The sequence below is a fragment of the Saccostrea echinata genome, unplaced genomic scaffold (assembly GCF_033153115.1).
Source record: "Saccostrea echinata isolate AGI-Se365-2 ecotype Australia unplaced genomic scaffold, CSIRO_AGI_Sech_v1 ptg000060l, whole genome shotgun sequence".
NCBI lineage: Eukaryota > Metazoa > Mollusca > Bivalvia > Ostreida > Ostreidae > Saccostrea > Saccostrea echinata.
The window spans coordinates 4,298,262-4,324,295 of NW_026889809.1; the positions used below are offsets into that span (position 1 = coordinate 4,298,262).

A 26,034-nucleotide genomic window follows, 5' to 3' on the forward strand; every position below is an offset into this window, starting at 1 on the left:
ACAAGAAGATAGAAGTAATAGGTAGGTATTACATTCTAACACTACACAAGAAGATAGAAGTAATAGGTAGGTATTACATTCTAACACTACACAAGAAGATAGAAGTTATAGGTAGGTATAACATTCTAACACTTCACAAGAAGATAGAAGTTATAGGTAGGTATTACATTCCAACACTACACAAGAAGATAGAAGTTATAGGTAGGTATTACATTCCAACACTACACAAGAAGATAGAAGTAATAGGTAGGTATAACAGTCTAACACTACACAAGAAGATAGAAGTAATAGGTAGGTATTACATTCTAACACTACACAAGAAGATAGAAGTAATAGGTAGGTATTACATTCTAACACTACACAAGAAGATAGAAGTAATAGGTAGGTATTACATTCTAACACTACACAAGAAGATAGAAGTATAACATTCTAACACTACACAAGAAGATAGAAGTAATAGGTAGGTATTACATTCTAACACTTCACAAGAAGATAGAAGTAATAGGTAGGTATTACATTCTAACACTACACAAGAAGATAGAAGTAATAGGTAGGTATTACATTCTAACACTACACAAGAAGATAGAAGTAATAGGTAAGTATTACATTCTAACACTACACAAGAAGATAGAAGTAATAGGTAGGTATTACATTCTAACACTACACAAGAAGATAGAGGTAAAGGTTAGGTATTCCATTATAACACTTCATTTCAGGAATCACAGCATTCCCAAAAGTGAAAGTTATAAAATTGATCGATATTTAATATTAAAAAGTTTAGAAATGTTTTTACAATGGCCAGATCCTTTGTTTTTCAGTTTGTTACACTTATAATTTTCAGTGAAAATTTATAGATCAAGAGCAAGTAAGAAATTGTATGCATGACAATTAATATGTATTTTTAAGTCACCTGAGTCACTCAGGTGGCCTATTGCTATCTTTTTTCGTCTGTCGTAGTCTGTCATGCGTTTACTTTTTAACATTTTCAACTTCTTCTCCAAAACTGCTAAACCAATTCAATTAGCATCTATGGGTGAAGGGGATTAAAAGTTGTGAATTTCATGGTCCCTGTCCCCCTTGGGCCTGAGGGGTGGGGCTAAAACCACCAAAATTGATGCAATCTTTAAAAATCTTCTTCTTTACTCCTTTACTCCTGGACACCAAGCAGTCAAACTGTTGGCATGATTGTAATAAGCATTGGGCCCTCTACCAAAATTGTGAAATTCATGGCCCCAGGGTCCGAGGTTCTGGTGCTCGGGTGGGGCTATATTATATATATGTAGATCATATAGTGAAAGTGCCTTATTTTTTTTTAAATATTCTTCTCTTCTCCAGGGTATAATTTAAACAAACTAAGTGCATGGTTATGATAAGCAATGATGCCTTTTCTAAAATTGTGAATTTCATGGCCCCTGGGTCAGGGGTTCTGATGTTAGGGTGGGGCTCTATTGATTATATAGTAAAAATGCATTAATTCTTTGAAAATCTTCTTCTCTGCTCCTGGGTATTATTTAAACAAACTAAATGCATGATTATAATCAGCTGTGATGCCTTTTCAAAAATTGAAATTCATGGCCCCAGGTTTTTATGACGTCGAGCTCTTGGAGCTCGAACGTCATCTAGCGATCGGCCAAGTGAAATCGCCAAGGGATGTACGCGACCGAATGTGTCAGTGGATGCATCCGCAATAGAAAATAGCAATAGCTATAAACCAATTTCTTTTAAAACGCTCACAATGAATAATTATAGCTTGAAAATGAAATTGCATCAATTGTATCTACAATTAATTCTTTTACAAAACAACGATATTATGTTTTATTTTCACACAATAAAAACATGATGGTTGTTGCGGATGAATTTCTACAGAAAGGTGCGTCGAATGACATGAATAACATTTTGGAACGATAACCGTGGAACACAAACAACCCAACAGGCGGTAAAATAATTTACAAAATTACATAAACACGAATACTATAAGACTGAAAAGATTGAATTTGTAAATCTTAGCTTTACTTTTACAATCTTCTGACCAACTTTATCCTAAAAACCGATGATGTTGACCAGTATTACTGTATTTCTCAATTTCCTCCAATATACCACCCCCTATCGTAACTCGATCGTACTTGTAACAGAGCAGAGTCATGGTTGTAGTTTAGATGCAATCACCAAAACAACGCTTTGACATTGGCAATTAGAAAGAATAATATATAAATTCATGAAGTCCTTCATAGTTCTTCAATTGACTGAAAAGATAGTAGTTTGATATTTAGCATGAACATGTTCGACGGTGTCTGGTCAATTCGAACCCTGCTCCATTCGGACCATGACATAAGGCCCCCGACTGTAATTGTGACATTTTGTTTAAAACTATTTTTTTATTATTATTATTATGTCACCTGAGTCACTCACTCGACCTATTGCTATCTTCAGATTCTTTTGAAATTATTTTTCTTGTTCGACGTCATTGAAGCCTTTCAGGCTTTTGATTTTTTTTTGGGGGGGGGGGGGGGGGGCTCTATTGATAACATAGTGAAAAAGCATAATTTCTTTGATAATATAGTGAAAATGCATTATTTCGGTCAAATAATCCTGTCTGTCCCTTATTGTTGAGCAAATAAATAAAGTGCATAGTTATGTTGAACAAATGTGCTTCTTACAATTTTTTTAAAAACTTGTGACCCCAGGTTTTGGTGTTTCGCAAGGTGGGGGGGGGGGGGGACTATATTGATGATATAGTGAAAATGTGTTAATTCTTTGAAAATCTTCAACTGAGTGCATAGTTTTGATAATGACGATACCTCTACCAAATTTGTGAATATCATGACCCTGGGACATGGGTTTTAGTGTTAGAATAGGGCTGTGTTGAATCTGTAGTGAAAATGCATTATTTCTTTGAAAATCTTCTCTGCTCCTTGGCAAATCGAAGGCAAACAGAATAAATGTTTTAATAAGCAAGGATGTTTTTACCAGATTTTTGAACATCAGGACCATTTGGTCAAGTGTTCTGGTCCTGGCCAGCGCTCTATTAATTTGCATTCTACTGAGAGAAGTTATTCCCCTTTGCCATTCACTTTTGATAATTAATCACTGTAAATAATGTATTTGAAAGTCCATTGACTAAGATAATTATGCAAAAAATGATATTGTATAATGCAAAAATTACTTTCACCGTTTTAATGATCAGGTAGACTTGTAAATAATAAATAAATCAAAATGAGACAAAAATAACTTATATCGTTAATTGTTCTTCAAAGACCAAGAGTGGCCAATGTTAGAGGTCACAACATGGAATTAAAAGTGGTATAGAAGATTGAACTACATGTAATACATGTAGTTAATTGTCTGCATTGCAATAGTGATAAATGGGGGATAGATTAGAACTTAATTCATGTGTTGTTACTGAATACTTGACTAATTATTTCATTGATCCTGATCATCCTATTTCTCTTGCTTTTGGGCAATAAAGCTTCATCTATAAGTTTATTTTATACTTTATGGATCCTCTAAATTGTTGTATTATACTAAGGTGACCATTAGGGCCCTTGGGCCTCTTGTTTGTTTTCTGTTTTTAGCTCACCTGAGCCGAAGGCTCAAGTGAGCTTTTCTGATCGAAATTTGTCCGTTGTCTGTCGTCGTTGTTGTTGGCGTTGTTGTAGTAAACTTTTCACATTTTCATCTTCTTCTCCAGAACTACTGGGCCAATTTCAACCAAACTTGCCACAAAGCATCCATGGGTAAAGGGGATTCAAATTTGTTCAAATGAAGGGCCACGCTCTCTTTCAAGGGGAGATAATAGAGAATTTGTGAAAAATTAATAGCATCTTTTAAAAATCTTCTTCTCAAGAACCACAGGGCCAGGAAAGATGAAACTCATGTGGAAGCATCCTCAGGTAGTGTAGATTCAAGTTTGTTCAAATCATGACCCCCGGGGGTAGGGTGGGGCCACAATGGAGGATCAAAGTTTTACATAGAAATATATAGGAAAAACCTTTAAAAATCTTCTTCTCAAGAACAGCAAAGCCATGATGAGTCATATTTTTATGGAAGCATCCTCAGGTAGTGTAGATTCAAATTTGTTCAAATTATGACCCCCGGGGATAGGGTGGGGCCACAATGGAGGATCAAAGTTTTACTTAGAAATATAAAGGAAAAATCTTTAAAAGTCTTCTTCTCAAGAACAGCAAAGCCATGATGAGTTAAATTTTATATGGAAGCATCCTCAGGTAGTGTAGATTCAAATTTGTTCAAATTATGACCCCCGGGGGTAGGGCGGGGCCACAATGGACTATCAAAATTTAACATTGATATATTTAGGAAAAATCTTTAAAAAATCTTCTTCTCAGGAACAGGAAAGCCCTGATTGGTCATATTTAATTTTATATGGAAGCATCCTCAGGTAGTGTAGATTCAAATTTATTCAAATTATGACCCCTGGGGGTAGGGTGGGGCAACAATGGAGGATCAAATTTTTACATAGAAATATATAGGAAAAACCTTTAAAAATCTTCCTCTCAAGAACAGCAAAGCCCTGATTGATCATATTTATGTGGAAGCATCCTCAGGTAGTGTAGATTGTATTGTTCAAATCATGACCCCTGGGGGGTAGGATGGGGCAACAATGGAGGATCAAAGTCTTAAATAGAAATATCTAGGAAAATATCTTCTTCTGAAGAACTACAAAGCCATGATCATAAGTCATTTTGATAAGGAAGCATCCTTAGGTATAGTGTAAATTCAATTTTGTTCAAATGATGACCCCCGGGGGGTAGGGTGGGGCCCAATGGGGGATTGAAAATTTTACATAGGAACATTTAGGAAAATATCTTCTTATCAAGAACTGAAAATCATGTTAAGTCATTTTGATATGGAAGCATCCTCAGGTAGTGTAAATTCAATTTTGTTCAAATGATGACCCCCGGGGCAGTGGTGTATCCAGGAATTTCATAAAAGGGGGGGGGGGCAGTAGAGGCATTGGGTCTGGGGGCTGCATTGAAGCCTCCAGTGGGTCTAGAGCAAGGCCCTGGTGGGGGTCCGGGAAGCTGATGAATTCTTACAAAGAAGAGATGTTTTTTCCTTGATTTTAGGATAATGGACATATAAGTTCTATATAAAAAAATTAAAACGGGGGGCGCACGCCCGGCTTGCCGGCCCTGGATCCGCCTTTGCAGGGGTAGGGTGGAGCCCAATGGGGGATCGAAAGTTTTACATAAGAACATATAGAAGAAATATTTCTTCTCAAGAACAGAAAAACTATGTTTAGTCATATTGATATGGAAGCATCCTCAGGTAGTGTAGATTCAAGTTTGTTCAAATGATGACCCCTGGGATAGGGAGGAGCCACAATGGGGGATCAAATTTTTACAAAGGAATATATGGGAATTTTTAAAAAAAATCTTTTCAAGTACAACAAAGCCATTTGTTAAATTGACATGGAAGGTTCCGGTTGTTTAAAATTCAAGCCCCCCCCCGCCCCCCCCAAGGTAATCTTTTCAATACTGAACTGATTTGTACTTTTGCCTAACCAATGTGCTCAGGTGAGCGATGTGGCCCATGGGCCTCTTGTTTGGTTGTTTTTTGTTTTTTTTTGGACATTTCTTCATTTTCTTTGTTAACTTCAGTTCTGCACAAGAAATGTGCATGCATTGATAAATTGGTTTAGTAAGGTTACATACATTATGAGTGGCATTACTTGCAAGGGCTCCCTGCTTTATTTTTCTCTCAGTTTCAGTTCATTAGAGTAGTGGTACATGTACTACTTTTTTTTCTATAAAAATCTGTAATTTTAGATTGTTATACAGCATATTTTTTTAAATTGTTTATCTCTTAAGATTATAAAGTTTTTTAACTTTCATCAATTAAGACCATAGATAATTCTTTGAATCTGTGTTTGTTTCTTTTTTAGAAAAGCCAAAGATCCAGCCTATTGTATGGGAGGGATCTCCTACATCCTCTGGCCAGCAGACAAGGGGTCGCCCCATCAGTACTCGTGGGACCCCACAGAGGGGCCAGCTACAGAATAGGGGGAATCGTGGGGGCATGTTCCAGAGGGGACGGGGTGCAATACAGAGAGCAAGGGGGACTGGCAGAGGTAACCGAGGAGGGGCCTACAGATCACCAAACATGTTCTGATCAGGAGGTCAAGGCAAGGGGAAATCTGATGATTGGAGACAATTTCTGTAAACTGAGACAGGCTGTTAATGTAATCATGTGTATGACATGTTCTTTGTTTTTGGAAAAAGTAAATGTCATTTACGAACATCAAACAGAATCTGATCATGAGGAAAATGTGTTCATGTTTCTCAAGGTACACTGATCACCAACTGTAATTCCATAGCAGTAATCATGTCGTTTGTTATTCTGTTGTACATGTGACTTAAGCTTTAATAAATGGCCTGAGCTGACTTGATAGAAGATTGAAGAAGAAAAAGTTTTTGTTAAAGACTGTATGAGATCCATATACATGTATGCATGTGTGGATCGGAAAGGGGGGGGGGGGGGGGTCATACCCACTAATAAAAAGTTTCTTTCCTTCATATATATATATCATTGACTCTCCTTACTATTTAACTGGGGTCAAGCAATGTTTTCTAGGAGTGGAGGGTCCAAGGTAATCTTTTCCTTACTTTATTACACAAAGAAGAAGGTATGGTTTTGGCTTTATTGTGCCCTAAAAATTTAATGTTTTCAAAAAGTTTTGAGAGTATATGAGTGTGATAATTCATGAAAGAATATGGCATTAAAGAGGACCATTCTACAAATATGAAGTCATTACTTTTGTACATTGTATTTTTCTAATTTTTAAGCAGAAAAAGCCTCAAAATGACTTTTTTCAGGGGGTATATTCCTTGAAAAAAATAGTGTCCACAGCCATCACCCACTTCAATATTCAGATATGTTGTGTAAAATTCTTTGAAAAATCAAAATTCTCAAAATCTTTAGGGGCGATGCATGTGGTCTTTATTATCTAAAAGAAAATTTCATTGAAAATTGATGTCTTCTGCAACTTTTTAAGAAAATACAGGAAAATGTCCAAGTTTATGATGTCACTTAACAATTTAGGAAGTCAAATAAGAAAAATGATTTGTTTGATCATAGTGCATGGGGTTTTAACATTTCAGAAAGCATGAATTTTAATTTCTTTCATATTTTAGATAAATACAGGGCCAGATTTGTATTGAAACTGTACCTTGTTCTGTGAAAATCTGGACTGGGTGGGTGTCAAGACCTGACCCCCCCCCCCCCCCCCCTTCTGGATCTGTGCATGTGTATGGATTGAAATTATTTAAAGTGCTACAAAAAATAAAAAATTATCATCCAGATGAAAATTTTGTTGTGTTCAGTGATGTGTGCAGTCTAAGACCGTGAGTATGTTGTTAAAAAATAAATATCAAAAACCAGCTCCTGATTTGTTTCCATTTCATACAATGACAGAGGCACCTGTACTATTTATAGGATAAGAATGACATCTTGCATTATTACAATTGTGGACAATTTTTCCCCACCCATTTCTAAAAGGCATGATACCCGTAAAAGGGATTGGGCCAGACTGGGGGAGCTTTTTAGGGCAAAGTTTTTGTCACTGAATTGGAGATAAAGTACAAATTTAAAACTGATGATTTACACTTTTATTTTCTGTTATGTACAACATCACCTATAAAGCACTACCAAAGATAAACCACTGAAACACTGTAATACAGGTATTTGCTTTCTATGCAAAATGACTTGTAAATATTTCACATGCACACTTTTCCAGCCTCGTCAGACACAAGTAACTAAACACACAGTAGATTGGGCAGAAAATGTATTATATGAGCTTTACCAAAGATTTGCTTAATTTTTGGTAATGCAGTAATAACAATAATGAAAGACGTGTCAAATGTATATAAAGAGAGTGCACCCAGTAAAAGTGAAGATCAGGACAAACACAGAAAAGTTGTTCAACTTTATATCTTCAATACTTGTATCCCATAAATCATTTTAATATATAAATAATTCAATGCAATAAACTGTCCAATAGTTTAAATTCCATGATCACATGATATTTGTCTTAAAATACTGATAGCGTAAAACATGCTTGACCTAGATTCATATTGTAAAAAATGCACTTGGATTTTCCCGAAAATTATGCCAAGACGTGTGACTTTTCCCTCTGAATTCCAGTTAGGGTTAAATTCCTCTCTAGAGCAGTCTGGGGGCGGATCTGAAGCTTTTTACGAACATCCATGCATTTATTGTCCAAATTGAGTGAATTAATTTTCTGAGCAAGATCATCATTTATCCTGTGTAGGTTTTGTTCTAGTCCATCCAAGGCATGTCTGTGAAAAGGAAGGAACTTGAATGAGAATCTGTTTTACCACTTACCAAAATGATACAAAATACGTCTATATCCCTTAAATCCTGTACATACTTTATTGAAAAAAAAAAAATGCTAAATTTTGAAAGTTTTATTCGTACAGTCAAGGGAACATTAAATATAAGCTGACGGGGGCTAATAATGTATGAGATGTAGCAGACTCTACCATAATTTGATGGTCAACTTGGATGCTTTACTTACTTGGCCTGTTTACATTTCTCCTCTAAAGCCCTCTTTGTGGCTTCAAGCTGCTTAACTTCATCTGTAAGACCATACTGAGAGGCATCCCTACAAAGCTCAACATTAGGCCTGTATGTACGATTTTCCAAGCGAGTCTGAGCAAGCTTCATAGGGGCAATCTTTGCTCGGATTTTCTCCTCAATTCCTCTGATGTCATTCTCCAGCTCTGCAATTTCTTCCTCGGTCTATAAAAAGTGTGTGAAAATTGCATATATTAATGTACATGGGTATTCATTATATTATTGTTCTGTTCAAAGAAATTACTGGTAGTTTTAAATTTTTGAACTTCTTACATTTTTCTTTTGCCATTCCAACTCGCCCTTGGCTCTCTCAAATTCGTGGATCCTTTTTCTGTATGCATACTCTGTGGCGATTCTCTGAGCCTCCAGATCATTGGCACACTGCTGAAGGGTGTGATGGATAGCCTCCCTGAGGCGGGTGGATGCCTTCATTTCTGCCTCCGCCCTCTCTTTGTTGTATCGACTGAAGTCTTCCCACTGCTGAGGAGTGGTGCTTCTGTCAAAACAAAATTAATACACATGCATGAAAATCATGCACAGGCTTTGTTGTATTGCATTATCAACTTTTTTAAAAACAATCAAGTAGGAATGACGGAGAGTAATATCCATACCCTTTGGGTACCCTTAAGGAATCGGGTTTGAAGCTGATGTTGGGTGACCTGTCAGTGAGATTGTACTGATCTACATCTATTCCTAGGGCTAAATTCTTATCCTGTAAGTCAGCCTGGAGCTGCTGTCTGGCCTCTTGAAGAAGGCAGAGCTGCTCAAATGAATCTCCAATTTTCTGCTGAAGAGCCTTTTTGATTCCTTCAATAACCTCTACTTCCTGGTAACAAAATTTCAAGTAGAAAATTTTCAGAATGATAGTCACTTTAGTACAAGTTTTTATGGTACATGACCTACATTTGTGTTGAATTGTAAATAATTGGGCCAATGTAAGAATTCAGCATTTGCATATAAAGAATGTAATTATATTAATCACAGAACTGAACTTTAACTTGCCTTGTGTAGCTGGTTCTCTGCCTCATCCTGTACAACGTCAATACCTTGACGTCCCTCTCTGAGTGTCAGGCATTCAATGGCAACATCAAGTGGAAGGTTCTTGGCTTCCAGAGCTTGTTCTGTGAGCTCCTTGGCATCAGACAAATCAGCAATCTCCTTGTCAATATCGGCTAGTGTTTTTTCTAGGATTTCCTTCCACTGTCTGATATTGTCTACTCTGTCTGCCAGACGGACATTGTTGGAGTGCTGGTCCCACTTTGTTTGGTTGTCTGTCTCGTTTCTGAGAAATCGACTCTCCTGGCGAACTTGATGAGAGGCATCTCTCTGCCTCTCGGCATTTGTGGAGATGGTGTAGTTACTTGTGAACCAGTCAGGTGGCTGGTGTCTCGTGGTTGGACGAAGTGCTGTAGCCATTTTTCTATTAAATAAATTAAGAATAAAGATTTGAATTCATCACGACAGACATAAGCACTGGAAGTTGACGTAAATATTTAAGATGTGCATGTATACATACACATATACAATATTTACATTAACTTCAGTGTCTGTGATGTCATGTCAGTTCCTTTGTAGAAAGAAGTCAGTACTGTACATGTATTGGGGCCTGTATCATATATAACATTTTAATTATATACATTTTGTGAAACAAATCCATTGTTAACAATTGAGTAACCATACAGTGTTGTCCAAGCTAGGACACTGAATATTTACACGAATGCTTTAAACTATGCTCCAAAAGTAGAATACACAATGTACCCATGATATAAATAATGATTGTATGCCATGTTTGGTAAAATCATTAAATAAATGAATATCATTTGATTTGGCCAACATGGCCAATTATGATTTAAGTATACAATCATTCAGAATGGGGATTCGTCAACATATGCGATCATGAAATATAAAACGTGTATGCGACTTAATTGATAACTATAGAATATATATGCTAAATCAAATGTTTATGAACTACTGGAGGCTTCTATTATCTCATACTCAGTGCAAAATCACACTTTCCTACCTTATTACACGTCCAACGGTTAGAAAGTCTCCTTGTTGATACGGCCCTAATTTCCCTTAGTACTTCAGATGGTTGCTATCTAAACACCTACCAATGACAAATGGTACGCCCAAAACAATTGGTTGACCCTTTCGCCAAGACCCAATCGCAGCAGTTTTAACTTTACCACTGAATGTCGTCATAACAACAGTAGTATCGCTCACTAGATGGCAGTCTAATCATAATATAGGGCGGATCTATGGCCTATCAATCTGTTATTAATGAAAGGGGTTTAAATTCAAATATTGGGGTATATGTTGTTTACATTAACACATTTAAACTGATGCTTTCATCTCTGTATAATGTAATACTTTATGGGATATTTATAAATAGAAAGAATATTCACCCCCCCCCCCCCCACTCGGAAAAGAAACAGATGGGCCTAGCACAAAAGAGACTTTACCATTGATACTTAATTTTTTATATCATGTTAAACTATCTAAATCATTCGTTTTGTGTAAAATGAAACACAAAACACAGGGCACGTGTTAAAGTGAAATTACACCATCAGCGTTTTAATTTACAAGTAAATTTCATATATTTATTTTGCAAAAAGTATTTTTTATAAACTCCTTAAAATAAAAATTATAGTATGATATATAATGTAATTAACATGCGCCATCGCCTGAAGACTTTTCATATGCCTGATCAGAGAGATGACCAATAACATGCACCGTCTCTCTGATATTTTATCAGTATATATACTTGTCTATATGCACAAATCCAAGATTAATCGGAACATGGACCAGTGCCCGACAGTCTGAAAGACATAGAAAGGTAAAATTGTGTCACTTTGAGGGGGAAAACCATACATTTTAAGTTGGGGGGGGGCTATCAACTACCAAAATTCCTTGACGCACCAAAAACAAAGGTCATCACACGTTATTATTGAGGGGGCACAAGCATATAGTAGCTATGTTTTTCTATAGTATTTTATATATCGGCAAAATTATTGGGGGCACGCCCCCGTGCCCCCCCCCCCGGTTCCTACGGCCATGTGTGCATTAATTTTATTAAGCAGAAATTTTTAAATTCTACCACCGAAATTCGTTAATTGGTTAAAAGCAGGAGAAAAGAGAGAGAGAAAAAATAAGATTAATAATATTTAACCAAAACCAATTTTTCTGTAGTTTATCACATATTAAACATATATTTGTTGTAAAATCTATGCAATATGCTAAATAATTTCCTGCTTTATTTATCGATAAAATAGCATGCCGCTCCAAAATATATTAGCAAAGTTGACCATATCCACGCTCTCTAAACACATTATCTTTCCATTCATGCCAAGAAATCCCGTCCATTTTTCCACAGCGATGGAGTCAATAAAAGTGTAATTGATGCAAATCACCCATATTCCCCTAACGCTGGCGAGACAATTAACGGCAGCAGATTTGAGGGGGTGGATCCTAAGTTTTCCGTTTTCTTAGTCAAAGAAAAAATAAACTTCTACCCCAGGAAGTAGCCTCCTATGCCCTGAAAAAAAAATAGTTCCTGTCAAAAACCTTAATTTATTTACAAAATATGTAAAATGCACTAGACACAGGCACCAAAATTGTAAAAATAGACTGGAAGGAAATTTAAAAAAAAAAATCAAAAGGAAAAAATAATTTTATATGTATGGAACTACAATTGACTAAGTTCATTTTCATTGGTCAATTACCGGTATGATACCTTAATAAGGCGCGAGACTTCCACAACAACCAAGTTCATCGTGCCCGATGTTAATTTATACTAGGAAAAAAATATTTTGATATATAAACACTGAAAAATTTGAAAGGCGTCTAATTTTTACTGAACAATTAATTAGTTCACTACAATTTATTTCACTTTCTTTTTCTTCTTTTTTTTTCTTTTTTAACTGCATATGATTTGCATGGAAAATCGCCCCCCCCCCTTTAAAAAAAAAAACAACAGGAAAAAAGTGCAAAGGCTTCTAAATAGTAAGTATTCTAGCTTTAATTTCAAACCAGTAAAACTTAAGATCCTTCCCTCAAAACTGCTGACATTAATTGCCTCGCACACATCTCCCTGGGGAAAAATCACAGATTAACGCTAATTCCGCTTTTATTGAGTTCGCTCTAAAACTAGAATGCGTACCTTTTCTTGGCATGGATGATGGGTCCTCGCTCCATTTTATAGGAAGTAATTGTATCCTCTACCTATTCATAGATAGATGCATACACCTGGGTTAACAAAAACATTGAATTACACATGTCCAGTAACAGTCTTTCCTGAAAACGTAGTCCATCCATTGGAATGTCATACACAAAATACTAGTTTAAAAATGCAAATACAATGCATTTCTATATTAAGTGAGATGTATAAGTAAGTGTAATTCTGACTGATGAAAAGTGATCGTCCAGATTCATTCGTTTGGATTCAATACTTGCACAGAATTTTCCTTTCTTTTACATAATTTTTCATTGAAAAATATTACTTGATGTGAGATTTACACCTTATTAATTGCTGAAAAGAAACTACGTAAAGCATTAAAAAACCGAAATCGTTATACATGCAATAAAGACTATCAGCATTCCGTATAAGCCTCAATATGGTACTGATAGTTTGTAATATGCCGTTAGTAATGGTTGTGGTTCATCATTATCAGCATTCCGTATAAGCCTCAATATGGTACTGATAGTTTGTAATATGCTGTTAGTAATGGTTGTGGTTCATCATTATCAGCATTCCGTATAAGCCTCAATATGGTACCGATAGTTTGTAATATGCCATTAGTAATGGTTGTGGTTCATCATTATCAGCATTCCGTATAAGCCTCAATATGGTACCGATAGTTTGTAATATGCCGTTAGTAATGGTTGTGGTTCATCATTATCAGCATTCCGTATAAGCCTCAATATGGTACTGATAGTTTGTAATATGCCGTTAGTAATGGTTGTGGTTCATCATTATCAGCATTCCGTATAAGCCTCAATATGGTACCGATAGTTTGTAATATGCCGTTAGTAATGGTTGTGGTTCATCATTATCAGCATTCCGTATAAGCCTCAATATGGTACCGATAGTTTGTAATATGCCGTTAGTAATGGTTGTGGTTCATCATTATCAGCATTCCGTATAAGCCTCAATATGGTACTGATAGTTTGTAATATGCTGTTAGTAATGGTTGTGGTTCATCATTATCAGCATTCCGTATAAGCCTCAATATGGTACTGATAGTTTGTAATATGCCGTTAGTAAAGGTTGTGGTTCATCATTATCAGCATTCCGTATAAGCCTCAATATGGTACCGATAGTTTGTAATATGTCGTTAGTAATGGTTGTGGTTCATCATTATCAGCATTCCGTATAAGCCTCAATATGGTACCGATAGTTTGTAATGGTAGACAGACACCTCGGCCCAACGACACCTCGGCCCGTCGCGCTTGACACCTCGGTCCTGACAGGTCGGCCCAAAATTATTGACACCTCGGCCCATACTAAAGACACCTCGGCCCAAGGAATTTTTTTTTTAGAATAATTATCTGTATTCACTATGGTAATATAAATGTATGTATGTTTATAATGACGATATGTATACGATAAACGGGCAAATAATTTCAGAATTTTTGAACGAACGACAGCATAGATGTCAGCTGCTGTATTTATTGAGTGGGAGATAGGAGATCTATTTATTTATTTATTTTGTTGCTTATGAAAATGCAACTTTATTCATTTCATAATATTTAGAATTCTTTTACTTAAAAATCACTTTGTAGTAGGGGCGTATTGTACACTTAACTATATATAATAATTATATTTATAAACCAGTGCACAGTAGCATATGTCCTTAGGTATTCTGTCCTGATCAATAAGATGTCTTAATTGATTCTTTTTTTTTTTTAATTTATAAACTCAACTTAACCATACACAGATATAGAAGTTACGTTAACCTGATAGATCTTTGCGTAATATTAGAGCATAATGGATATATTTCCCTAAATCAACCAAGGAAGATATGTGGTTTGTACCCAACAATTGGATTAATTAGCCTGCTCGTAATTAACTCCTCATTGTCACCACCCCATATGACACACGCTTGAGACTTCGAAGGATGCGCTGCGTCTTCTTGTTTGTTTAACGATTAGCACAATGTGATAGACAATTTTTTTTTTTTTAATTACCGTCAACTTACTCTCGGAAGATTATTCAATTATTTTCTTTTTTATTTCATGGATATATATAATAATATAATCCGTCGCATATAGTCCCTATAATAATAAAATACTTAAGAAAATATCAAATAAATATGTTTAAAATAATACATTTTTGTTTGTGCCGAAGTGTCTTTTACGTGAGCCGAGGTGTCTCAAATCTTGGGCCGACCCGTTGGGGCCGAGGTGTCAATGGGCCGAGATGTCGTTGGGCCGAGGTGTCGTTGGGCCGAAGTGTCTGACATTCGTTTGTAATATGCCGTTAGTAATGGTTGTGGTTCATCATTATCAGCATTCCGTATAAGCCTCAATATGGTACTGATAGTTTGTAATACGCCGTTAGTAATGGTTGTGGTTCATCATTATCAGCATTCCGTATAAGCCTCAATATGGTACTGATAGTTTGTAATACGCCGTTAGTAATGGTTGTGGTTCATCATTATCAGCATTCCGTATAAGCCTCAATATGGTACTGATAGTTTGTAATATGCCGTTGGTAAAGGTTGTGGTTCATCATTATCAGCATTCCGTATAAGCCTCAATATGGTACTGATAGTTTGTAATATGCCGTTGGTAAAGGTTGTGGTTCATCATCACATACATAGTACATGCATTATAGGGTTATTGAACTTATAGTGGTGAATATTGGCACGAGTTGGCTGGAAAAATTCACGAGCTTGTGACATGTCATGAATGATTAAAGCAGACTGTGCAAAATCAGGGTAAAGAATTGAGAATAAAACACATATCATTGATTGTAATTCTGCCAGGGTTCAACCTTACCAGCCCTTCAATTTTTTGTTCATTTTACTTGAAACAGTGCATTATTTTGAATGATTTCCTCAGTATTAATTCATATCTGGTGTCCAGATACAACATAAAATACAATGTACAAGGAGTATAATGTTGTTTTTGTGTTTTTTATTTCTAAGAAAACTAAAAACTCATTCATTTCATTTTCCGAATTGCAAGAATAGACATTACATGTACTAGATTTATTATCTTGGTACTAGTATAATAATAAAAAAAAAAAAAAAGCTGACCTGGCCCCAAGACCATAAACGGAGAATAGACTTAAGTCAAAATTTCAAATCAATATAACTTTTGAAATAATTTTGATAAGAAAATAAAATTTTCATCATATGTTAAAATTAGAATATTATGCAAAACTGCAAATTTTTAAGCACACATATTAAATAAAACTCAAGATTTTCAAAATCAAAATTTTGACTTAAGCCTGTTCTCAGTTAATGGTCTCGAGGCCAGTTTCATTTCCAGCGTGTTAATGGAAGCGCCTACTGTCTTTCTAACTACTGATATGATGTACATTTTACTAACTACATACATGTATCAATAGTATTCATGTATTAATTAAATACACATGCTCTGAATAGAATCCAGTGCCACTAACCTTGAAGTAAAATATATGTGTCAAAATGACTTACAACACTATTTGTAACAATAAACAAAGAAAAGGTAAAATACCTCACTAAATAAAATGTAAATGCAACCCATTAACATGCAAACCTGACCAAATTTTTCTGTTCTTCACCATGATGACATGTATTTAGAAATACTGTATGTACATCAACGTACGTAAACATTAGGGAAAAAATGACTATGTGTGGTTCGTAGGAAGAAAAACAGAACATTGAGCAAATATCAGGGGTTTAATAGACATGAAATTAGAGAGGATGTATGAGTAAGTAAAAAATTAATGAAATCACACTGTAAATTTGATAAAATACATTAAAAAAGTAAACTCAATATAAAGAATTCTTAAACTACACTATATACAGTTGTAGGTATAAAATGGGTATGGGACATGATCAAGAAAAATTGCAAGTGCTCTGTAATATTCAAACCAAAGGAAAATCTTGGTAAACATGAGGTATTTCAGAGTACAGTGAATTTAATCAATCAAAATTAAAGCTGAGGAAAAAAATCTTCACAATGTTCATGTAATGCTAATCACAGTTTTTTTTTATTGCTATCTTCAATGATTATCAATCAAGGTTGGCCTTAAACAAAGGTTAACAAGAATTTATTTAATTTACATGTATTAACATATACATACAATGCACCAATCTAACTGTTCAACATAAAATAAGGTATCAATTACCGCAATAGCAAGCAAAATCTACATGCAAGTGATAAATATACACACACAATGGATAAGAATTCCTATTGTAAGGTGTATGGATATCATAACTTTTATTCATAAAAGCAAAATGAACTCCAATGGAGAGGTTTTGTTAAAAAAAAACCTTTGCAATTTTTCTGTGTTTATAGAAGTTAAAAGCAGTGTCCTTTTTATCTACTCAGCTAAAGGTTAATCTATCTTTCTACAATATCAAAAGTGTATCAGTGGAGCTTCCTTAATTCAGATGCCAAAGATCCATGATGTTTCTGTCAAACAGAATTTATAATTATATATACTTATTATTGTTTCAGTAAACCAGATGCTTTATTAATCTGGATGATTTTCTTGGGAACACGAGTGCCAGGATTAACAAGGATTGACAGTAATAACACTCTATACATTCTGCACCAGTATCATGAGGAAAACCTCTTTGTTTTGCTGTCTATTTAATTTCTGGGCACCAAAACCACCTGAGTTCATGAAATTCATACATACATGTAATATGTTTGCTATTATGCTTTAAATACTTTAAATAAAGAAAATTCTGATAAAAAGGCTTAATACAATCCTATCTCATGCTGCTCTCCTCGACAATATAAACATTCATTTTCTTTAAGAAAACAATAATTCATTGCTGCATTAAAAATCAAAAAATACAACCAGATTTACTTAACATATTTTGAATATGTTGATCCCCTATTAATAGTGACATCCATGTTTTTACAGAAGGTGTCTGAGAAGGGAATACAATTGATGTATTGTAACCAGGTGCTCTCTGTCAGAGGGGCAGCATAGAACATAATGATGAGGAATAGAAACAAGGCCAGGGACAAAATCCCAAACGTAATGACTACGTGGACGCGCGTTATTCCCTTCTCTTTAACATCCGTCTCCTTCATCACAACCAGGGAGATAAACAGTCCAAAGATAAAGCCGAAAATGTGGGACCAGTTGTCCATCCACGGGAAGACTCCCAAGAAGAAGAGGACGAGTAGTATTGCACTAAAAGCAACTAAGTTAAAGCAAAGGCTTCGATTTTCTGATGATTTGTCTTCATTTGAAAACTTGTTGACAAGTATTTGGTTGACGATATCTACATACATACAGGCCAAGATACCAAACTGAGCTCCAGAGGGACCCACCTGCAGAAAAATTCCACAGTATCTTTGATCACTGAGGTTCTCATAATGGAAAAATATAAATGTACAAACATATACCATTGTCATATTTCAAAATAATTTCACACCTAAACAAATATATATTGTTTAACCCTATATTTCCTATTGTCATGTTAAATGTATAAAAAAGGTAAATGTAATCAAAGCATTTCTCAATATTAAAGATTATTGCAGATCTATCTGAATGCTGTCGTGTAATTAGATAAGATTAACAATTAGATATGCAAGGAAAGAAGCATGAAAAGAAATAATGTACCTAAAAACTGATAATCCTGAGCACTTATTTACCTACCTCTACCTGGTACGGTGTGAGTATGGCACTGGCTAATGTTCCCGCACAGCCACTACTGACGTAGATAATCATCATTCTGATCCAGCCAATCATCTGCTCAATACGCCTCATAATCCATAACTGGAAAATCCAGGTCACTAACAGATGAAACAGACTGAAACAAAATTAACAACGTATTAGTAAAATACTCATGCCCCCCATACAGCAGCTCATGCCTATGGTTAAAGTTTTTCAAATGTAGGTAAAATTCCAAGGTCAAGGTCGAAAGGTAAAAGATGTTGGTACCTAAAATAAGGCCTAGTCAGAAGAAATATACATGTGAAATATGAAAGTCCTAGTACCAACTGTTAAAAAGGTATGGGCAATGTTAAAGGTTTTGCTGACAAACAGACAGACAAAATTCCAAGGTCAAGGTCGAAAGTTAAAAGATATTGGTACCTAAAAAAAGGCCTAGTCAGAAGGAATATACATGTGAAATCTGAAAGTCCTAGCACAAACTTTTAAAAAGGTATGGGCAATGTTAAAGGTTTCGCTGACAAACAGACAGACAGACCAGAAACTACTGTTTTGTGCCTCCGAATCTTGATTATAGGGGCATAAAAATTACATCTAGGTCACCTACAGGTGAAACAAAATATAACAAACTAATGTCAAGATCATCAACAAGTAAAACAAACTGGAACAAAATTAAAAATCACATCTAGGTCACTTACAGGTGAAGTAAACTGAAACAGAATTACATTCTTAGGGGTTTTAGACCTTGAGCAAAAAGCCCTTCTGTTTTTTTTCTTTGCTTTTTTAAAGTACTGTTATTTTTTTTATCAAGAATTTAAGATATATGTTGGGTTAAAGGTCAGAGAAATAAATGTAGACTAATGCTAATTTTTGGTGGGAGATGGTTTATAAGTGATTCAGAATCTGTTCTTTTCCTTTAAACTTATCTTCTGAAAAAATTTGAGCAAATGCCCATCTATGGATAAATAATCAATTCTTAGATAATTTATCGTTTTAAAACATATACAGTATAAAATACATGTACATGATATTTTATGAACAAACAGCTTTATTTTCATGTTTTAACTATTGGTAAGATGTATCTTACCCAGCATGCAGTAGATTGGCTGACAGAATTCTGCCAAACTGGTCAGGCCGATCATCATACACAAATGGGATCATACCACAAATCTCTTCAAAGCAGTTTACCTATAATACAAGATAAACTAATCAAAGAAATATACAACAACGTATTTTTTAAAAAATCAAATCCTTACAGGAAAAAACATCTTAAAACTGTCACGAACAAATGCAGTAAAAAATGTTTGGCATCCAGTCTTCATTGTAAAATAAATGAGTAAGGTAACTCTTGATGGCTCAAACTTTGGTCTCGAGAAGTTCTTCATCTCTGGAAGTGAGTCTCTCTTCCCAATTTTTTTCTCCTATATAACAAAGCAAATTTACTTTGGACTTCTCAAATCTCAGTCTCTCGAAACCCTTGATCTCTTAAATTCAAAATGCTCTCGATTAACGCATATTCTGTTGTTATTTACCCTGGTATCTCAAAGTGGCTATGTGTACCCAAGCTTGACGAATTAGTACCTTTATCTGGACAAAATGTACTTAAATTTTCTCAATTGATGACAAAACAAGATGCTAAGACACTGAAAAAACTCTGTACTATATGATTTAGTCTGTCCTCCATGATTTTTTCCCCATTTATACTATTACAATGTATTATCTGTATTACATGTGTATGTATTTATGGGTTTTTTTTTCTTTTTTGTCCTGTTTCACTTTCATTTTCTGAATAAGTATATCATATACTTGTACCTCTGACCTGAATTTATATGCTGTACTCATGTACCATATATTTTAGATAAATGAACTTGAACTTGACAATGAAACGGCTCCAGGTTTACACAAGTGTCACTGCACGAGGACCACAAGGTGACAATACTTACCAACTAATTATCACCTGCACTTAAACAATAATTAACATCAAACAAACAAAGATAATCTGGAAAAGCAATGAATGTTGAAAATAATTACTATAAGACCAGACATTAATTTTGTTTCGAGTTGTGGATGCTAGTGACAGAAGCTCAGTTATGTGTAATACAACAAACTCAAATGAAAATAATAAATGCCTCAGTTTTTGTAAATATTTATATATGAATATTAAATCTAATTTATCTTTCAAATGTCCATGAATATTATTATTCTACAGTCTTGACAGCAAAAAATAGGTTAACACATGGTAATGTCAAATATCAACACTAACTCACTTTCATCAATTTCTTGGGAGTAAATACTGTAATACCATGTCCCCTTACCAGGGTTCAATGTACAGAGTAAAAATACACATCCATTTTAATTTACCCATAGCTAGTAAACTTGAAAAACTTGAAAAAATACTAAGTGTCTGGAGAAGACGAAATCTAACAATATTCGGAAAATGTACCATCATAAACACATTAGCTATTTCTAAGATATTGTATAATGCCTTCATACTACAAAATCCAAATGCCGATTTTTTCAAAAATGTTTCAAAGCTCATATATAACTTTATATGGAAAAAAAGAGATAGGATTAAAAGAAATACTCTTATTGGTAATGTTGAAAACGGTGGAATCGGAATCGTCGATGTTGAAAGCAAATTTCATGCTGCAAAGGCATCATGGATTAGCAGAATAGTTAATGTAGAAAGTGTTACACACCGAGTTCTCAATAATATTCTGCAACAGTACAATATTTCAGTATTTGATATTTTCAAAACTAGCGAGTGTAATTTGATCAAATCCGAGTTTTTCAAAATGTTGAATCTGCAAAAATTTTACGACAATGTGTTTACAGCATTTAACAGATGCAAAATGCAAAGAAATGCCAATAATTTAAAGAGAGACAAATTTTTAAGTGAATTTTTATGGAATAATAATCTTTTTCAATTTAATTCAAAACCCCTGTGTTTTAGAAATTGGATACAAAGTGGTGTTTTGTATATTAAAGATATATCTGACGAATCAGGGGAAATGTATGATATCAATTATTTTTTTAACAAATTGAAACGAAAAAAATAATATATTACGTGAATATTATATGCTTAAAAAAGCTGTTAAAGAGTATAAACAAAATTTTGACTGTTCCTATGCTAAATACGTGAAAGTAAAACCAAACATATATTTTTTATTTAAAAAACAGTTTGTAAAATCAATACGAGAGATAAGAAGCAATTTTTTTTACTCTATAGGTATGAAATTTCCAAAACCTTTATTTGAAAACAGATGGAAAAAAATATTCAATGTTCAGGATGGTTGTATATGGAAAAATATTTATAAAAACAAGATTTCGAATATGTACATGAAGAGAATATCAGAATTTAATTATAAATTATTACATGGTATCTTGAACAACAATGTTTCTGTAAGCAAGTGGAACAAAGATATTTCTCCTTTGTGTGAAAATTGTGAAATTGAAGATGATACAAAACATCTCCTGTTTGATTGTAAAATTATTAAATTCATATGGGAACAAGATGCCCAAGGGCCAGATCGCTCACCTGAGCACTGTGGCTAGGAAAAAAGGAAAAATCAGTTTAGTATTGAAAAGCATAAATGCATAAGTGGTCCCAACCTACCCCTAAAAAGGGAGTGGGGGGGGGGGTCATGATTTGAACAAACTTGAATCTACACTTCTATCTGAGGATGCTTCCGTATAAATATGACAAACCGTGGCTTTGCTGTTCTTGAGATTTTTAAAGATTTTTCCTATATATTCCTATGTAAAACTTTGATCATACATTGTTGCCTCACCCTACCCTCGCGGGTCATGATTTGAACAAACTTGAATCTACACCACCTGAGGATGCTTCCACATAAATATGACCAATCATAGCTTTGCTGTTCTTGAGAAGAAGATTTTTGAAGATTTTTCCTATATATTCCTATGTAAAACTTTGATCGTCCATTGTCCCCACCCTACCCCTGGGGGTCATAATTTGAACAAACTTGAATCTACACCACCTGAGGATGCTTCCAAATAAATATGACCAATCATAGCTTTGCTGTTCTTGAGAAGAAGATTTTTGAAGATTTTTCCTATGTACACCTATGTTAAACATTGATCGTCCATTTTGGCCCCACCCTACCCCTGGGGGTCACGATTTGAACAAACTTGAATCTACACCACCTGAGGATGCTTCCACATAAATATGACCAATCATAGCTTTGCTGTTCTTGAGAAGAAGATTTTTGAAGATTTTTCCTACATATTCTAATGTAAAACTTTCATTGTCCAATGTGGCCCCACCCTACCCCCAGGGGTCATGATTTGTACAAACTTGAATCTACACCACCTGAGGATGCTTCCAAATAAATATGACCAATCATAGCTTTGCTGTTCTTGAGAAGAAGATTTTTGAAGATTTTTCCTATGTACACCTATGTTAAACATTGATCGTCCATTTTGGCCCCACCCTACCCCTGGGGGTCATGATTTGAACAAACTTGAATCTACACCACCTGAGGATGCTTCCATATAAATATGACCAATCATAGCTTTGCTGTTCTTGAGAAGAAGATTTTTGAAGATTTTTCCTATATATTCCTATGTAAAACTTTGATCGTCCAATGTGGCCCCACCCTACCCCCAGGGGTCATGATTTGTACAAACTTGAATCTACACCACCTGAGGATGCTTCCACATAAATATGACCAATCTTAGCTTTGCTGTTCTTGAGAAGAAGATTTTTGAAGATTTTTCCTATGTACACCTATGTTAAACATTGATCGTCCATTTTGGCCCCACCCTACCCCTGGGGGTCATGATTTGAACAAACTTGAATCTACACCACCTGAGGATGCTTCCAAATAAATATGACCAATCATAGCTTTGCTGTTCTTGAGAAGAAGATTTTTGAAGATTTTTCCTATATATTCCTATGTAAAACTTTGATTGTCCACTGTGGCCCCACCCTATCCCCGGGGGTCATGATTTGAACAAGCTTGAATCTACACTACCTGACAATAATTCCACATGAGTTTCATCTTTCCTGGCCCACTGGTTCTTGAGAAGAAGATTTTTCAATAATGCCATTAATTTGTTGCTATTTTGTAATTATCTCCCCTTGGAGGAGGGCGTGGCCCTTCATTTGAACAAACTTGAAACCCCTTCACCCAAGGATACTTTGTGCCAAGTTTGATTGAAATTGGCCCAGTAGTTCTGGAGAAGAAGATGAAAATGTGAAAAGTTTACGACAACAACGACGCAGACGACGATGACAGAAAACGGACAAATTTTGATCAGAAAAGCTCACTTGAGCCTTCGGCTCAGGTGAGCTAAAAAGTGAGCCTTTTTCTAAAATTTGATATTACTTGGAAATTAATTGTACTTGGATTTTATAATGAAAGTAGTGAAAAAACTTTGCTTTTTAATAATTTGTTAGCATTTATTAGCTTCACTATGTATAAATATAAGATGAAATGTAGATTACAAAATGAGAAATTGTCTGAGGAAAATCTCCTACATAGATTGAAATATATGCTTTATATTCAAAATGATGTTCTTAGGAAGACTGGTCAGATTAGAAGTGATATTTATCATGATTTAGCTGATTTTTTGTAAATGTATGTGTATGTATATGTATGTATGTATATATATGTATATATGTATGTATGTATGTATGTATGTGTGTGTACATATATATATATATATATATATATATATATATATATATATATATATATATATATATATATATATATATATATATATAAAGCACTAAAAACCAACAACACTGTATATCCTAAGTGTTGGATCTACTAAGTAGATGGATGGAAATTTATATAAAGCACTAAAAATGACCAACGACACGAACAATAATAATAATAATTATTATTGTTCGTGTCGTTGGTCATTTTTAGTGCTTTATATATATATATATATATATATATATATATATATATATATATATATATATATATATATATATATATATATATATATATATATATATATATATATTCATAAAAATGCAAAGGAATATCATTGTTAAGTACATGCACACACATATAATTTTTTTAACACTGTTGTGAATTAGAATAAATCACTCCCTGTTGGACTTATTTCAAAACCAATCAAATGACCTGGAAATTTCCACACTCAACTTCAAATTATTGATCGCACAGAGTTTTTCCATTCCCCCAGATTTCCAGGTATCTTGAGTCACCTGTACCTTGTATACAGTCTTGTCAACTTGAGGGATGTTTTACTGTCCAAAACAAAGCAAGCTGTAAAGCATACATACAAGTGTGATCCCGGAGATTTGTTTGATTGTTGTTTTTATGTCCCTAGCAAGACTTTAACAGTACTGAGCCCTTGGAAAAGGAACTCTTCCTACCTATTTTTTAACTGAATTAGGATTAATTATTGCAGCCAAGGGGGGGGGGGGGGGATGACAACCAACGACCTTCCAACTTCCAGCACTCCAATGCCAGAGATAAGTCAAAATTTTTAGCCACTTAGAAGATAGATTGAAATATCATTTTCATTAAATTCTATTCATCAAAATAGAAAAAGTGATTCAAACATGTCTGTATAAAGTTCTTACAGAAGATTTATGGTTTTGAGTAAGGCAAAAATATTGATAACCCTCAAACCTAATTTTGTCCCCAAAAAGATTGTACTATACTCTTTTATACAGTGGTTTGAATAATTTGAATTGCATGTGCTTTATTTTAATAGATTTTATAATTAAATTAAGCCAACCTGAGAACACAAAAATTTGTCATCATGGAAGTATCCCTGTCTAAATTCACAATGCTCCCTGGTGGTGATCATGCATTCTCCTTGGATACCAAAACAACATGGCCGCCCTAGTAAATCACATGTCATGTGACAGTCTGACCCAGGCTGGGAGCAACCTTTAAAACTACGACTGACATTCTTCGTTTCTTTACAAACCTACAGATAAAACTTATAATACAAACTGATACTTTCCTTCAGAATATAAATACATGTACATGTAATACAAATATCATGAATCTTGTGTAATTTGAGTGAATAAGTATACAATTATGGATTCTTTCGATGGGGAATATGGTTTGTTATTCACCAGAAAAATATCAATATTGACCTTGGCTTCGCCTCGGTCAATATTGATATTTTTCTGGTGAATAACAAACCATATTCACCATCGAAAGAGTCCATAATTGTTTTATTATATAGTCAGGATTTAATGAATAAGACATTGAAGGCCGCCTGACGATTCCATTTTCATTAACGAACTTCTGTCGTAGAAAAATAAAAAATGTCCAGATTACAACCTATAACCTCCGTGTTTTCCTTTTGATGTGCGTAAGACATCGAAATGGTAAGAAAATAATCCTGCGATAGACTTGCGAAACAATTTTTCCTGCTCATATATTCAGCTAGCTCCGACCGTTGCAACCACTGTTTTCAACGTTGTTTTGGGTATTGATTGTGACGTCACAATGCCACTGCACGCGCACTGACCCTCCAGTGAATACGGCTTCAATTTCGGTGAATATGTAGTGTTATGAACTGTTTGCGTTTGTATAGATTATATAGGGGCTATTTAT

At 34.6% G+C, this 26,034-nt stretch overlaps 3 protein-coding genes across 4 annotated transcripts in view; 1 reads left to right on the forward strand and 2 right to left on the reverse strand.

Annotated features, from left to right (window-relative positions):
* The window catches only part of LOC133175015 (nucleoprotein TPR-like), a 62,298-nt gene extending 54,900 nt beyond the window's left edge, over window positions 1-7,398 (forward strand). Inside the window, exon 62 of the mRNA XM_061310110.1 lies at window positions 5,903-7,398. Coding sequence (XP_061166094.1) covers window positions 5,903-6,129 — 227 coding nt within the window. The 3' untranslated portion in view covers window positions 6,130-7,398. The remainder of the gene's footprint in view (window positions 1-5,902) is intronic.
* A 212-nt stretch (window positions 7,399-7,610) lies between these two features.
* LOC133174994 (tektin-2-like) lies at window positions 7,611-10,748 on the reverse strand. Of its 2 annotated transcripts, none has more exons than XM_061310087.1 (6): window positions 10,634-10,748; window positions 9,616-10,033; window positions 9,225-9,439; window positions 8,887-9,109; window positions 8,555-8,778; window positions 7,611-8,315 (listed from the first exon to the last, which is right to left on the reverse strand). In XM_061310087.1, the coding sequence occupies exons 2-6, from the start codon at window positions 10,027-10,029 to the stop codon at window positions 8,123-8,125; spliced, it is 1,269 nt and encodes a 422-aa protein (XP_061166071.1). In that variant the 5' UTR covers window positions 10,030-10,033; window positions 10,634-10,748; the 3' UTR covers window positions 7,611-8,122. The 2 variants fall into 2 exon arrangements, with proteins under 2 accessions (XP_061166071.1, XP_061166070.1); XM_061310086.1 differs by having other exon boundaries at window positions 9,225-9,435; window positions 9,612-10,033; window positions 10,634-10,746.
* Window positions 10,749-15,736: 4,988 nt separating this feature from the next.
* LOC133174979 (inactive rhomboid protein 1-like) overlaps window positions 15,737-26,034 on the reverse strand; it is a 28,699-nt gene continuing 18,401 nt past the window's right edge. The window contains exons 13-16 of the mRNA XM_061310069.1: window positions 25,202-25,396; window positions 19,545-19,645; window positions 18,443-18,596; window positions 15,737-18,114 (exon numbers count right to left, since the gene is read on the reverse strand). Coding sequence (XP_061166053.1) covers window positions 17,638-18,114; window positions 18,443-18,596; window positions 19,545-19,645; window positions 25,202-25,396 — 927 coding nt within the window. The 3' untranslated portion in view covers window positions 15,737-17,637. The remainder of the gene's footprint in view (window positions 18,115-18,442; window positions 18,597-19,544; window positions 19,646-25,201; window positions 25,397-26,034) is intronic.